This window comes from Halichoerus grypus, chromosome 6, assembly GCF_964656455.1.
Source record: "Halichoerus grypus chromosome 6, mHalGry1.hap1.1, whole genome shotgun sequence".
Lineage (NCBI taxonomy): Eukaryota > Metazoa > Chordata > Mammalia > Carnivora > Phocidae > Halichoerus > Halichoerus grypus.
The window spans coordinates 84,143,814-84,160,129 of record NC_135717.1 but is presented as its reverse complement, the minus strand read 5'-3'; the positions used below and the strand labels follow the sequence as shown (position 1 = coordinate 84,160,129).

The 16,316-nt window shown below is 40.9% G+C and overlaps 1 protein-coding gene across 1 annotated transcript; it reads right to left on the bottom strand.

The window, feature by feature from the left end:
- Positions 1-4,134: 4,134 nt before the first annotated feature.
- APOBEC1 (apolipoprotein B mRNA editing enzyme catalytic subunit 1) lies at positions 4,135-10,431 on the bottom strand. The gene is made up of 5 exons (XM_036120160.2): positions 10,416-10,431; positions 7,321-7,348; positions 5,466-5,863; positions 4,975-5,093; positions 4,135-4,281 (listed from the first exon to the last, which is right to left on the bottom strand). Exons 1-5 carry the CDS (start codon positions 10,429-10,431, stop codon positions 4,135-4,137), a joined length of 708 nt encoding a protein of 235 aa, XP_035976053.1.
- Between the last annotated feature and the right edge of the window lie 5,885 nt (positions 10,432-16,316).

The window sequence follows — 16,316 nt, the reverse complement described above, 5'->3', positions numbered from 1 at the left end:
TTTACATTAGGCTGCAAAGTGAGCAAGAAATAACCCTTTTTTGTGTTTAGCTACTCAAAGTTTAAGATGTTATTAATTATAACAATAAGTCATCCTATAAATTCTGACTAATAAATTTTCTATTAAATCTTATGATGTTCTGAGTCAAAAATAAATAAAAACTTGTTTCTTGTTTCCCTTTAGCATCTTAGAAATTAGTTCCATGTAATTATTTGTCCTAAACACACAGCAAAAGTCCCTACAGTTAAAATCCAAGATGGCCTCCAATTATTCTCACCTCCAGGGATTCAAGTCCTTGTGTAGTCCCCTCCCACAATGAATCATGGCTGCCTGGTATTACCAACAGATTACTGCAGAAGAAATAGTGTATGATTCCAAGACTGAGTCATTGAAGCCATGGTAATGTCCACCTTGGTCTTTCTTAGACCACTTGCTCTGTAGAGAGCCAACTGCCATGTCATGAGGACATTTAAGCAACCTGTGGAGAAACAGACCTCCCATCAACCACTAGCACCTACTTTCCAGCCATGAGTGTGCCACCTGGGAAGCATATTCCCTAGCCTCAATCAAACCTGGAGATGACTGCATCCCTGGCTGACAGCTTGACTGAAACCTCATGAGAGATCCTGAGCCACAAACACCATGATAAGTTGCTCCTGAATTCCTGATGAAGTTGACATAATAAATATTCATTGTTATCTTAAGCCACAAGGTATTGGAATAATTTGTAACAAGGCAGATGACATAATCCATGATACTACTGTTTGGTAAAATTTCTAGATCTTTTTTTAATCTCTTTTTTTTTTCCTCCAACATTATTGAGACAATTAACATATAGCATTGCATAAGTTTAAGGGGTACAAAATAATGGTTTGATATAATATATATTGCAAAATGATTATTACAATAAGGTGAGTAAACACATTCATCACCTCATATAGTTACAGTTGTGTGTGTCAGTGTATGTGTGGTAAGAATATTTAAGATCCACTCTCTTAGCAAACTTCAAGTTTACAATACAGTATTGCTGGGGCGCCTGGGTGGCTCAGTCGGTTAAGCATCTGCCTTCGGCTCAGGTCATGATCCCAGGGTCCTGGGATCAAGCCCTGCCTCAGGCTCCCTGCTCAGCAAGGAGTTTGCTTCTCCCTCTCCCTTTGCCACTGCTCATGTGTGTGCTCTGTCTCTCACTCTCTCTCTCAAATAAATAAAATCTTCCCAAAAAACCCAATACAGTATTGTTAAACATAGTCACCATGTGGTACATTACATCCCCAGAACTTATTCATCTTAAAACTGGAAGTTCATACCCTTTGACTACCTTCATCCCCGCCCCTGGTAACCACTAATCTTCTCTTTGTTTCTATGAGTTTGGATTTTTTAGATTCTGCATATAAGTGAGATCATGTAGTATTTGTCTCTCTCTATTTCAAATGACAATGTCCTCAAGTTTCATCCATGTTGTCACAAATAGCAGGATTTCCTCCTTTTTTATGGCTATATAATATTCATGTGTGTGTGTGTGTGTGTGTGTGTGTGTGTATAATATACATCTATATATGTATATGTGTGTGTATATATATAATATACATTGCATCTTCTTTATTCATACCTGTTGATGAACACATAGGTTGTTTACATGTCTAGACTATTGTAAATAATGTCGCAATGAACATGGGGTACAGATACCTTGAGATAGTGATTTCATTTCCTTCAGATATATACCCAGAAAAAACATTGTTGAATCATATGGTAGTTCTTTTTTTTTATTTTTTATTTTTTTAGGTAGGCCCCATGCCCAACATGGGTCTTGAACTCATGACCCTAATATCAAGACCTGAGATCAAGATTTGGATACTCAGGGGTGCCTGGGTGACTCAGTCGTTAAGTGTCTGCCTTCGGCTCAGGTCATGATCCCAGGGTCCTGGGATCGAGCCCTGCATCAGGCTCCCTGCTCTGCGGGAAGCCTGCTTCTCCCTCTCCCACTCCTCCTGCTTGTGTTCCCTCTCTCGCTGTGTCTCTCTCTGTCAAATACATAAATAAAATCTTAAAAAAAAAAAAAAATTTGGACACTCAACCACCAACTGAGCCACTCAGGAGCCCTTATGGTAGTTCTATTTTTAATTTTTTTTTTAATGTGCTAGAGTTACTTTATTTATTTATTTTTTGAAGTGTTTATTTATTTATCTGAGAGAGAGAGCATTCGAGAGAGCACAAGCAGAGGGGAGGTGCAGAGGGAGAAGGAGAAGCAGACTCTCTTTTGAGCAGGGAGTCCAATGTAGGGCTCAATCCCAGGACCCTGGGATCATGACCTGAGCCAAAGGCAGATGATTAACCGACTGAGCCACCTAGGTGCCCCTCTATTTTTAATTTTTTTAAAAGATTTTATTTATTTATTTGAGAGAGAGTGAGAGAGAGAGAGAGAGAGAAGGAGCAGGGGGAGGGAGAAGCAGACTCCCCACTGAGCAGGAAGCCCGATGTGGGGCCCAATTCCTGGACTCTGGGATCATGACCTGCGCTGAAGGCAGATGCTTAACCAACGGAGCCAACCAGGTGCCCCTAGTTTTAATTTTTTGAGGAACTTCCATACTGCTTTCCATGGTGGCTCTACCAATTTATATTGCCATTGACAGTGTACAATTGTTCCCTTTTCTCCTCAATCTCACCAACATTTTTTATCACTTACGTTTTTGATGATAGAAATTCATCAAATTCATCAACAGGTGTGAGGTGATAGCTCATTGTAGTTTTGCATTCCCTAGTGATTAGTAATGTTAAACAACTTTTCATGTAGGTGTTGGCCATTTGACTATCTTCTTTTTTTTTTTAAAGATTCTATTTATTTATTTGAGAGAGAAAGAATGAGAGACAGAGAGCACGCATGAGAGGGAAGAGGGTCAGAGGGAGAAGCAGACCCCCTACTGGGCAAGGAGCCCGACATGGGACTCGATCCCGGGACTCCAAGATCATGACCTGAGCCGAAGGCAGTCGCTTAACCAACTGAGCCACCCAGGCACCCCATTTGACTATCTTCTTTGGAAAAATGTCTATTTGGATCCTTTGCCCATTTTTAAATCAGATTGTTTGTTCTTTTGCTCTTGAGTTGTATGAGTTCATTATATGTTTTGGATATTTGCCCGTTATCAGATGTGTAATATTTTCTCCCATTCCGTAGGTTGCCTTCTCATTTTGTTGGTTGTTTCTTTTGCTGTGCAGAAGCTTTTATTTTGATATAGTACCACTTGTCTATTTTTGCTTTGGTTGCTTGTGCTTTTGGTGTCATAACCATAAAATCATTACCAAGACTAATGTCAAGGAGCTTTTTCTCTATGTTTCCTCCTAGGAGTTTTATGGTTTCAGGTCTTGGGTTTAAGTCTTTAACCCATTTTGAAATAATTTCTCTGAGTAGTGTAAGATAGGCATCCCATTTCATTTTTCTGCATGTGAAATCAGTTTTTCACCACCATTTATTAAAGAGACTATCTTTTCCTCATTGAATATTCTTTGCTTCCTTGCCAAATATTAGTTGACCATATACACATGGGTTTACTTCTGGGCTCTGGATTCTGTTTTATTGATCTATATGTCTGTTTTTAATACTGGTACCATTCTATTTTGATTATACAGCTTTGGAATATAGTTTGAAACTACAAAGTGTGATGCCACCGGCTTTGTTCTTCTTTCTCAGAATTGTTTTGGGTTTTCAGGGTCTTTTGTGGTTTCATATGAAATTTAGAATTTTTTTAATATTTCTGTAAAAAGCCATTAAAATCTTGATAAGGATTACATTGAATTTACAGATCACTTTGGGTAGTATGGACATTTTAACAATATTAATTCTACCAACCCATGAACATGGGATATCTTTTCATTCATTTACCTGTTTTCCAATGTCTTTTTGTCAATATCCAAGATTTCACAGAGCACAAACCTTTCACTTCCTTAGTTAAATTTATTCTTAAGTATTTTATTACTTTTGATGCAATAATGAATGGGATTTTTAAAAATTTCTTTTTTCAGATTTGTTGTTGGTATATAGAAACACAAACTGAAATTTTCTACATTCTAGTGGCACTCACTCTCCCGTGGGTCTTCAGTGTCTGCTACAGAAACAGTGTACACAAGGAACCATTCTATTCATTTCCAAGTCACAGGAACTTGTATCAACCCTGTAGCTAAAAGGATATGGGGTGGAATCATTTGATAATGGCAATTTTGAAGAGTTAGTCTGAACAATGTAAGCTGATTCTGACGTCTTGAAATCCTTAAACAGGGAGGGAGACTCTGGAAGAAAAAAAAGTTAGAATAATATTTTTCTTCATACTATTATTACCAGAAACATTTTATTTTATCTTATTTTAAGATTTAATTATTTATTTGAGAGAGAGAGAGAAGTGTGAGCAGGAGGGGGGGAGGGGCAGAGGGAGAGCGAATCCTCAAGCAGACTCCCTGCTGAGCGTGAAGCCTGATGTGGGGTTTGATCCCAGGACCCCAAGACCATGACCTGAGCCAAAATCAAAAGCTGGCCACTTAACTGACTAAGCCACCCAGATGCCCCTACCACAAACATTTTAAAACATTAGTTGGAAGACTATTAAACAACTTTGAAGAGAATACAAATGGGACACCTCCATTTATTTCTTCAATAGGATGGCACAAACCAATATGGGAAAGGAGAATATCTGCAATTCTGTAGAGCTAGCAAGTGTTGTAATAATAATGATAATAATATCAAGTTAACGTGGAGTCCACATATATCTTAGACCAGTTTATCCACTCCCTTCTCCCTCTTTCTTCCTACAAAGAGATTGTTTTGTTCTCACATTTTCTTCAGGTGGATCAAGTAGTTAAATAACCAAATTTCAATATAAATGGCAAAGAGATGGTGAGGAAAGTACATGTCAATTCATCAAAAAAGAAGTTTGAAGAAGGATGCTTCTTTTGGCATCAGAATCTCTACCCCTTAAAGTAACTTACTAGAATTATGCAGTGGAGTTCCAGTGCATACAGCTTCATCCATAGCACAGGGTATCTTGGCCAGTGATCTTCTTTCCCAGGTAGGTAGTTGACAAAATTCCTCCAGCAATGAGCATACTCTGAGGAAACACAAATCTTGGTTCATTCAACAAATACAGCAGAAAGTTACTCTAAAGGGAGCCTAACTTATAGATATACTTTATACAAAGCCTATTAGCCTCTTTGTCATTGGAGAAGGGCTACACTCCCCCAGAATCCCTAAAAAAGAAAAAAGATGAAGATGGCTGAGAGGTCATAGTGGCAGGAATGGAGAAAGGAGTCCTCTTTTTGATACTTCCTTACTGTGAAATTCAGACCCGGTCCTATCTTACGTTATTTTGGACTTTCATTTCTGAGACTTCCAGAGTGGGATAATCAATCTCCTGGCCTTGAAACATGCCAGCACCACGGTCTCTCATAAACACTCAAGATTCTTTGTTCATTGTTTTTACCTGGGACTCTCATAATCTGGATAGTCACACCACTGTTAATGAGGTCTCTGAGTCCTTGACGGTTTTGTGGATCCATATGCCAGAAAAGCCGTGCTACATAAATAACCAGAGTCACACTAGGGTGTTGACTCAAAAATCCTCTAATAGCCTTGGAGCATTCCCAACACGGGCTCCAGGACAGGAACCAGGTAATGGAGCAGCGGATGGATGGGCAATACTGTCTTTCTGAGGTAAATTTTTCTATAAAATTGATTTCCACATGGTTGGCAGTGTTTTTGCCTGAGTTTCGCCAGATCTTATGACTTGTGCCCCACTGGATTTCATAGAGCAGGCAGGTCTCTTTACGGAGTTCTCTGGGGTCAAAGAAGGCTTCAAATTCCCAGGGTTCGATTCTCCTCCTGAAATACAAAAAGCACTCCCATGTTGTCATGCTGTCTTTAGAGGGAACTTGAAATCATTTCCTCCTCCCCTCTTCTATCAGGCAGATCTAAAACATGACATCTCGGGGTGCCTGGGTGGCTCAGTTGTTAAGCGTCTGCCTTCGGCTCAGGTCATGATCCCGGGGTCCTGGGATCGAGTCCCTGCATCGGGCTCCCTGCTCGGCGGGCAGCCTGCTTCTCCCTTTCCCACTCCTCCTGCTTGTGTTCCCACTCTCTCTGTCAAATAAATAAATAAAATCTTTAGAAAAAATAAAACATGACGTCTCAGGAAACTTTTGTTTTTCTGTTTTTCAAAGTTATCTAGGGAGGTCCATTTGAATTATCAGAGTTTCTCTCACAAGCATAGTGAAGAGATTTTTCCCAACTCATGTTATTTGGTCACCACTGTCTCTGTACCATTACCTGGTAATTTAGAATTCAGGTATAAATGTGTCCTTGTTTCACTTTTAAAGGCTTCTCTTTATAGTCTAATCTTTCTGTCTCACCATGGAGTTGCCATGTCCCAATCTTCACACAATCGTTAATCTTCATGACTCAATGGACTCTAACTAGATTTTAGGTGTAGAAGCCTCAAATCACCAACAAGATTCTATTGCCAAGTCTGAGAAGAGAGAGAGTCAACCTCAGGATTCTTCCACATTAAATTCTGTATCCTAATTCCTCATAAGAAAAAAATTCAAACTGCTCCCAATGACATCTTTATTCATTTTTTTTTTTTTAGGATTTTATTTTTAAGTAATCTCTACACCCAATGTGGGGCTCAAACTTAAAACACTGAGATCGAGACTTACATGCTCTACTGACTGAGCCAGCCAGGTGCCCCTCCCAATGACGTCTTTAGATTTAATATTTTCCATGCGTCACAGCTGGAACTCAGGGGAGACTCAGGATTGTGCTGAGGACTCTTTGCAATATGGTTGAGTCATCAGCTTGTTATTACATCCTAATATTTCCACTCATGCCTAAAGTATTACATTTATTTATTACATAGATCAGTCCTTCCACCCATCATGAAATAATATATTCCCTGACAGAAGACCCCCTGTTATAATGCTACATCCAAAAAAATGGGCATATAGTATAAAACAAAAAGATGAAATCAAAGTGACAAATGAGTTCTCTGGACTTTTCACTAATGGTTATCCAATCATGTGATTTAAACAGAGAAGAAACAAAGGTAAGGCAACAATGGAACAAAGCTGGAAGGTAATTTATTTAAACAAAACCCAAAAGACATACAAGCAAAGATATAGAAAGCAATACTCACAGAGAATGAAGTTAGAAAAGACAAAAAAGAAAGAGTGGGAGCATGATAAAAGAAGAAAGGAAAAATATGGAAAGCTATAGTCCTACAGCTCTTAAATCCACTTATTCTTGGCTGAATTAGATGCTCACTATGATGGTATTATTCTTACCTCAAGGTGGCATCTCCAGCTGAGGGACCTGTTGACCAAGAGATGATTGATTATGTCAGATAACCCCCACATACAAATTTAGCTAACAAAAAAATACTCTGTTCTTTCAAACCTGCGAACCATATCAGAAAATGGAGTTAAAAGATTCTCTCCTGTATTAATTGAATTGGACCATCAAGAAAAGCAAGTTTCTAAGGGCTTTGCCGAAATCTGTTTGCCCAATCCCAAACCAAGTAACCTTCCTTAAGGCTCCAACAAGAATGATTAAGTGCAATGAGAAAGTCATTCCTCAGAGGCTCCTATGTGTAATTTCTAAGTGTTTCCATAGCTTCTTGTACTTCCTTCATCATAGCAATCATGCTGTATTTTGACTGTTATTTATATGCCTATAATAATACCGAATTGTAAATTATGTGAGGTATGGATTACGTATATCTTGTTCCAGACCCTATCACACTGCCTGAAACATGTTGGCTAGTAATAGATATTTATTGAGCAAATGACTGAATGAATCTCATTACTATCCTTTATAGGATAGCTATAAGAGAGAGAGAGAACCACAGAGAAAGTGCAGAGAAAGTATATCTCTCATATATTGCTGGTGGGAATGTATATTGGTACAGCCCCTCTAGGAAACAGTTTGGCAGTTTCTTAATTAAAAACCACACACCGGGGTGCCTGGCTGGCTCAGTCGGTAGAGCTATTAATGAGGGGCCTACTAAATGTTAGGGACTCTTTGAAGTACAGGAACAGGGAACAAAACAAATCCCTATCTTTATGTTCATGGAGTTTATATTCTAAGCCATGGATTTTATTCGAAGTGTCCTAGAAGCCATTAGAGCATGTAAGGACTATTCAAGTTCAAGTACTGGATTTTAGAGGCCCATGCCTCTCAAGACTCAGAGCTTTGGGGATGAAATGGGCACTGGCCTGTAAAACTCTGAGAGCAGAAATGCAAGTCATTTGTTTTATTTGGAGGAACATGGACATTTATTTTGACAACAAGAACTCATGTTAAGGGTTTGCTCCCTGGTTATTTGAAAGCTAAAATTTGGGGAAGTGGGAGAAAAGGATCATAAATTGAAAGGCTCAATTGTCATTATTACCAATCTCTCTTTTCCAAGAAAGAGGAGACACAGAGCAAAAGGTTCCTTCCACATGATACCCTTTCTCCGTGGGCCAGAGAGACGCACAAGTCATTGCCACCCCTGAGGGGGAAGTAGCTGTGCAGAGATGCAGCCAGGATGTTCAGTCTATCCTGCTGGTAAACCTTAACTCTGAGGTGGTGTTTTTAAGCCAAGAAGAGTCACAACACCTGGAAGACACTTCCTCCAAAACAGAAGGCATTTTGCCCAAGGCTGTGTGTGTGTGTGTGTGTGTGTGTGTCTGTGTGTGTGTTGAGGGGTCCACAATGTGCCACTGAGGCATAAAAATTATTTTGGATCTGAAGACATTCAAAAATAGACTGCCTTCTTCTGAAATCCTTTATTTTCCTATAAGCGGAGCCTTCCAAAAGAACTCAAAAGAAATCAACTGTCATAAGCCCCATCCCCTGGAACAAACCAGGAGAGTTCGACTCTTACCACTCAAGATACACACCCTCACAGACATTGTCACAAAACCATAATATGTCCGTCTAGTCTCCCAAGGGCCCATCTAGATTTCCTAAAAGTTTATTTGTTTTTCTATAAGTGCTCTTCTGCCTCTCTGCTTTTCCTATTAAGGTGGTATATAAGCACTATTTTAGGGCTCAGTTGGTTAAGCATCCGACTCTTGATTTTGGCTCAGGTCATGATCTCAGGATTGTGAGATTGAACCCCAAGTCGAGCCACCCTTGGTGTGGAGCCTGCTTAAGATTCTCTCTCCCCTTCTGCCTCTCCCCTCCTCTGAAAAAAAATAAGGGGCGCCTGGGTGGCTCAGCTGGTTAGGCATCTGACTCTTGGATTCAGCTCAGGCCCTGACCTCATGGCTTGTGAGATCAAGCCCCACGTTAGACTCCTTGTTCAGTGGGAGTCTGCTTGGATATTCTCTCCCTCTGCTCCTTCCCCTGATCACTTGCTCTCTCTCTCTCAAATAAAATAAAATAAAATATAAAATAAAATAATAAAAAAAATAAAGCACTATTTTAGTCATTGCTATGCTAGTCACAAATTCTCCAAAGATCTTCTCTGACCAAAAAGATCAACCTCATTTTCCTTAGCCTAGCATTCAAAGTCCTCCATAATATCATTCCAGGTTTGCTTCCCCCCTTTTTTTTTTTAAGATTTATTTATTTATTTGAGAGAGATACGGAGAGAGAGAGTGGCGGGGAGGAGCAGAGAGAGAATCCTCAAACAGACTGAGGCTGAGCGCAGAGCCCAACTTGGGGTTCCATCTCATGACCCTGAGATCCAGACCCTGAGATCATGACCTGAGCAAAACCAAGAGTCTGTTGCATGACCAACTGTGCCACCAGGCACCCCTCCAGCTTTGCTTTCTAATCTCACTGCAGATTATTTCCCCAGACTCTCCTATAGCTTAACCAGTTTACTCTTTGTATTTCCACACACAATCTTTGTAAATTCTCTCAAGTTCTTTGTGTCAGTCAACCAGGACTCTCTTCCTCTTTGCCAATCCAAATTCTACCCTTTCAGGATCCAGCTCAAATCCCACTTCAGCTGAAAATCATTTCCTTCCACAACCTGAAGTGTTCTCCCTCTCCCACAAATTTCTCCAACATTAAGTAACTGAACCTTAAAATATCAATTAACATGCCCTTGTGCTTTCACTTCTGTTGCTATTTTAAACTGTTAATTAACAGTTGTATTTTTTACTTAATTTTTTATTATGGTGAAATAAGCATTGATTTGGTGTCATTTGACCAAAATAATTTGTGGATGTGAACAGTTAGTATTAATAACAATAATAAACCCTGTTTAAGAATAATATCAATATATTAATAAATAAGAAAGTTGAAAAATGCCTAAGACACAAGCACAGGCAGGACACACACACACACACACACACACACATGCACATACACACACACACACACACACACAGATTTTGCCCTTTTCAAGAATACAGAATTTACCAGGCCCCTGGGTCCCGTTTACCTTTGTCAGAAGCCATGGTGCTCTGTCACTGGACTTCTCCCCTGGAACTATATTATTGTGTGGATTGCTCTTACCAACAACATGCCTGAACGTGGTAGGTGTGACCACTGCTACCTGGCTTGGGCAGAGGATGACTCAGTCCTGAGTCTCAGGCAATTACTGGGTATCTTGATTATACAAGGTGTGGGGATTTGTATCACTATGTTGATAAGAAAGCTTATGATTCAAATAATTAATCCTTTTTTTAAAAGAATTTATTTATTGGGTTGGCCAGTTAGCTCAGCTGGTTAGAGCATGTGCTAATAAAGATTTTATTTATTGAGAGAGAGAGAGCACAAGCAGGGGGAGCGGCAGAGGGAGGGGGAGGAGCAGACTCCCCGCTGAGCAAGGGAGCCTGCTGTGGGGCCAGGTCCCCGGACCCAGGACCCCGGGATCATTACCCGAGCCAAAAGCAGACGCTTAACAACCTGAGCCACCCAGGCACTCCTCAAATAATTAATCCAATAGAGTAAATCACTGAGGCTATCTGAATTTCTTTCTTTCTTTTTTTTTTTTTTAATTTTTTTTATTTGACACAGAGAGAGACAGACACGGAGAGAGCACAAGCAGGGGGAGCAGCAGAGGGATATAGAGAAGCAGGCTCTCCACCAAGGAGGGAGCCCCACTTGGGGCTTGATCCCTGGACGATCCAAGCCGAAGGCAGACGCTTAACCCCTGATAACATCTGAATTTAGTTTTTCCCTCTCCTTAAATTAACGCTGACCCATCATTCCTTATTCGAGAGCACAAAGGAAGAACAAAGGGAAGAGAGAATTAACCTGTTTGTATAACCTGAAGACCTTCAATGTTACCTGGTGAAGACACTATGGACTTGCCTTTTAATATTAACGACTGAGCCACCCAGGCGCCCCTTATTTGTTTTTCTATAAGTGCTCTTCTGCCTCTCTCATATTTCTAACTTCCTCCTATTTTGCTCTTTGCCCTCAGTCCTGTTGGAATGGGGAAGGGCACTGTTAGATGCAAAATCAGAAGAACTTTGGCCTCGAAGTTGGGTAATTAGTGTACAAGTCTTAGGTGATCTCTCTTCCTTTTTGAAGCTAAGGTGAAGTGTATGGCCAAGTCCACTTCTGCTTTTTCATTCTTCTTGAGAAAGTGAATACTGTGCTCCAGATTACCATTGCCTCCTGTTGCCTGACCCCTGGCTCAGGCATCTCTGAGTTTCAGCACAGACTCCCAGAATTGAGGTCACTTTCAAGACCTAAGTCTCCCTTCCTCTAGCGTCTCAGATCTAGAGCTGCTGAATTTGAATCTCAAGTACCATGAACCCTCTACCTGAGCCCTAAATATAAGACATTCCTTAATTATGAAAGTCAAACTGGAGTTTCCGCAAGTAAAGCAGTTGTTCAAGGGGCAGGTTAGAGTTTTGAAGAAGGGGCAGAAGTGCCACATCATAAATGCAGGTCCTTCAGAAGCCAAGTGTTTCAAAGTTGTATTTGTGGTAAGTAGAAGAAGGGCCCCTCAGAGATGTCTGCCTCCTAATATCTGAAATCTATAAGTGTGGTACCTTACAATGGCACATGGGACTTTGCAGGTGTGATTAAGTTAAGGATCTTGGGGTAAGAAGATTATCCTATCATGAGTACCCTTATCCTATTATCCTATCAAAAGTATCCTTATAAGAGCGGTGCGAAAGAATCAGAGTCAGAACTGGATATTTACCCCAAAGATACAAATGTAGGGATCCGAAGGGGTACGTGCACCCTGATGTTTATAACAGCAATGTCCACAATAGCCAAACTGTGGAAAGAGCCAAGATGTCCATCGACAGATGAATGGATAAAGAACATGTGGTATATATATACAATGGAATATTATGCAGCCATCAAAAGGAATGAGATCTTGCCATTTGCAACGACGTGGATGGAACTGGAGGGTATTATGCTGAGAGAAATAAGTCAAACAGAGAAAGACATGTATCATATGACCTCACTGATATGAGGAATTCTTAATCTCAGGAAACAAACTGAGGGTTGCTGGAGTGGGGGGTGGGGTGGGAGGGATGCGGTGACTGGGTGATGGACACTGGGGAGGGTATGTGCTCTGGTAAGCGCTGTGAATTGTGCAAGACTGTTGAATCTCAGATCTGGACCTCTGAAACAAATAATGCAATATATGTTAAGAAAAAAAAAAAGAAGATAGCAGGAGGGGAAGAACGAAGGGGGGGAAATCGGAGGGGGAGACGAACCATGAGAGACGATGGACTCTAAAAAACAAACTGAGGGTTCTAGAGGGGAGGGTGGTGGGAGGATGGGTTAGCCTGGTGATGGGTATTAAAGAGGGCACGTACTGCATGGAGCACTGGGTGTTATGCACAAACAATGAATCATGGAACACTACATCTAAAACTAATGATGTAATGTATGGTGATTAACATAACAATAAAAAAAAAGAATCAGAGTCCGTGAAAGCCGGGTGAATATGAAAGCAGATATGGCTGGAAGGGGCCATGATTCAGGGAATGAGGATAGCTTCTAGAAGTTGGAAGGGTGTGTAAATGGATTTTTCCCTAGAGCCTCCTGAAGAAATGCTGCCCTGATGACACCTTGATTTTAGCCAGTGAGACCCTGTTGTGTATTTCTGACCTCCAGAGCTATATGATAACTTATGTTGTTTTACACCACTAAGTTCATGGTAGTTTGTTACAGCAGCAAGAGAAAACTAACGTGACACACTCACAGAGGCATATATACAATAGTTCAGATGGAGTATAATCTGAGTTTGTTTCTGTTAGAATTCCTATCGGATACTCGTCATCAAGGGTACTTTTGATTAGATTTTGTGTTGGAAAACTCAGAACTGGGGCTCCTTGGGTAGCTCAGTAGGTTTAGCCTCTGACCCTTGGTTCCGGCTCAGGTCATGATCTTAGGGTCGTGGGATCCAGGCCCGCAAGGGGCTCTGCGCTCAGCAGGGAGTCTGCTTCTCTCCCTCTCCCTCTGCCCCTCCTCCACTTGCTCTCTCTCTCTAAAATAAATAAATCAATCTTAAAAAAAAAAGTAAACTCAGGGGCACCTGGGTGGCTCATTTTGTTGTCTGCCTTTGGCTCAGGTCATGATCCCAGGGTTCTGAGATCGAGTCCCACATCAGGCTCCCAGCTCAGCGGGGAGCCTGCTTCTCCCTCTCCCTCTACCTTTCCCCCTGCTTGTGCTCTCTCTCTCTCTCTCTCTCTGACAAATAAATAAATAAAATTGTAAAATAAAAAAGAAGAAGAAGAATGTGTTCTCCACAACCTTACAGTTTACACTGCAGGGATTCCATGAAGCAACTGAAATTATTTGCAAAATATTGTGTGTTTATATGTATTATATTCTGGGGAGAGTCTATATGTTTTACCAGGTTCTCAACAATACCCTTGATCCTCTAGACATTAGGAACCATGTATTTTATTTTATTTTAAGATTTTATTTGTCAGAGAGAGAGAAAGAGAGAGCACAAGCAGGGGGAGTGGCAGGCAGAGGGAGAGGGAGAAGCAGGCTCCCCGCCGAGCAGGGAGCCCGATGCGGGGCTGGATCCCAGGACCCCGGGATCATGACCTGAGCTGAAGGCAGACACTTAACCCACTGAGCCACCCAGGCGTCCCGGAACCATTATTTTAATAGATTTGCTCTTCCCTGTTTTAATCAGCAGAGGGCAGAAAAGTAATACGATTAGCAAATTCAACCTCCTATAAATAAGTCCTCAATTTCTGCCATCTATTTCCTGTCTTTGCTCTAGTTTGTTTTTGTTTGTTTGTTTAAGTGAGCTCTACACCCAGCGTGGGGCTTGAACTCACGACTCTGATATCAAGAGTCACGTGTCTACTGACTGAGCCAGCCAGGTGCCCATTTGCTCTGGCTTTTCTCTAGGCTAAAATTCCCTACCTGTAATCCCCTTCTGCATATGTCAAAACCCTACTGTCTCTGACTACCCATATCAAAAGCAGCCCTTCTTCTGTAATTTGGATGGATTCACTCCTTCCTTTCAGTTTCCCTGTGTATTCTGTTGATATCTATGGGAGTTATCATATTCTTCCTTTCAAAACAGCTATTGATTTATTTATTTATTTTATTTTATTTTATTTTTTTTTAAAGATTTTATTTATTTGACAGAGAGAGAGACACAGCGAGAGAGGGAACACAAGCAGGGGGAGTGGGAGAGGGAGAAGCAGGCTTCCCGCGGAGCACGGAGCCCGATGCGGGGCTCGATCCCAGGACCTGGAATCATGACCTGAGCCGAAGGCAGACGCTTAACGACTGAGCCACCCAGGCGCCCCAAAACAGCTATTGATTTAATTATTGTTCCAGGAGACCTTGGTCAATTACCCGTATTAATCACTGCATAATTATTATTTTTTTGAAAGATGAAAATATAGGTTGTAACGAAACCAATCATTTTCAAGTAAGGTTCCAAAAGATCTGTGTCTCAGAAGGTAAATTTCACATCACTGCAACAAGACAAAGGTGATGGTTGCAAAATATGTGATAAGTTTTTGCCCCAAAACAATGGTACCAGCTTGCTGTTTAATGTTGCTAAGCAAACAATTAAACAGAAAAAGTAAGAGAAGGCAGTGCTCCCGGCAGACCCATGGATCTGTCTTTCCAACAGTGAACAGAACAGACCCAGGGACACCCCTTCTACCAGCCTCTGACCACCCTCCAAACTTTTTTTCAGTTGCAACCTTGGGAGCCATCTTCTCAGCCACCCTCTGCCTCTGGGACGAGCCAACATCCTATTTTGAGCTTAGCTACCCCAAGATTTCTACTCACAAGCTGAGCACAGAAAACTCTGTGATAATACTTGAAGTGCTTAATATTGTTTTGAGTAGAGAATAAATTGGTGAGAAATAACCCTTGAATAACCCTTGGTGTCCTATTTATGTCTCATTTCTTATTTTAAAAGAAACAAAATTAAGGCCTGACTTGATTTTGGAATGCATCATTTCATGGCAAACGACCAAAGGCAGACACTGTGTCTTTCTCCCTTTCAAGGCCTTCAATAAGCATCAAATTGAATTGAAATGAGTTAAACTGATGGTGAAGTTTCAAACCAAACTGGCCTGTAAGTGAGTGGACAGACCTGCCAATAAATAAGATCACTGGTCTTGAAATGCTCTGAAATAGCCATACGACCCATCAATTCATAATTTATTTATATTTTGGAATAAGAAGTCCTACCCTGTGCCATCCTGCCCAAATCAGAGCATATAACTTGACTTACAGGGCACATGCCTATTTGTAGACCAATTTGTCAGACATTAAATGTTCTAGTAGAGAAAGAAGATAACGTGTGTCCCAAAGCCATGAAGCCAGTAATGTATGTTCTTCTCTAGCCCTGGGCATAATGGCCCCAGGAGAAAACTTGATTAACTGAGGAGTGAACAAACCTGCCAACAACTGAACTGCAAGCAGAAGGAAATAGCTACCCTTTTAATAGTTTTAAATAACTTTTTAAAATAATATAGGGGCGCCTGGGTGGCTCAGTCTGTTAAGCGGCCAACTCTTGATTTTGGCTCAGGTCATGATTTCAGGGTTGTGGGATGGAGCCCTGTGTTGGGCTCAGCATTCAGCAGAGAGTCTGAGATTCTCTCTCCCTCTCTCTCTGCCTCTCCCCCCTAAAATAAATAAATCTTCTAAAAAATAATATAAATGTATTAAGCACAGAACCCACATCAAAATTCTTAGTGGACTAAGGAAATCTAGCAGTAACAATTCCATTCAATTCAGAAGTAAATTTAGCAATGCAGCGTCAGGAATCGTGGTCAGTTGGGCTTTTGATATATCTTTGTAATGAGCCCAAAGAGCTCAAGGTATGCAGTAAGAAAGGCTAGGAAGGGAAGACAGATCCTCCACAGGCTGGTGGTCGGAG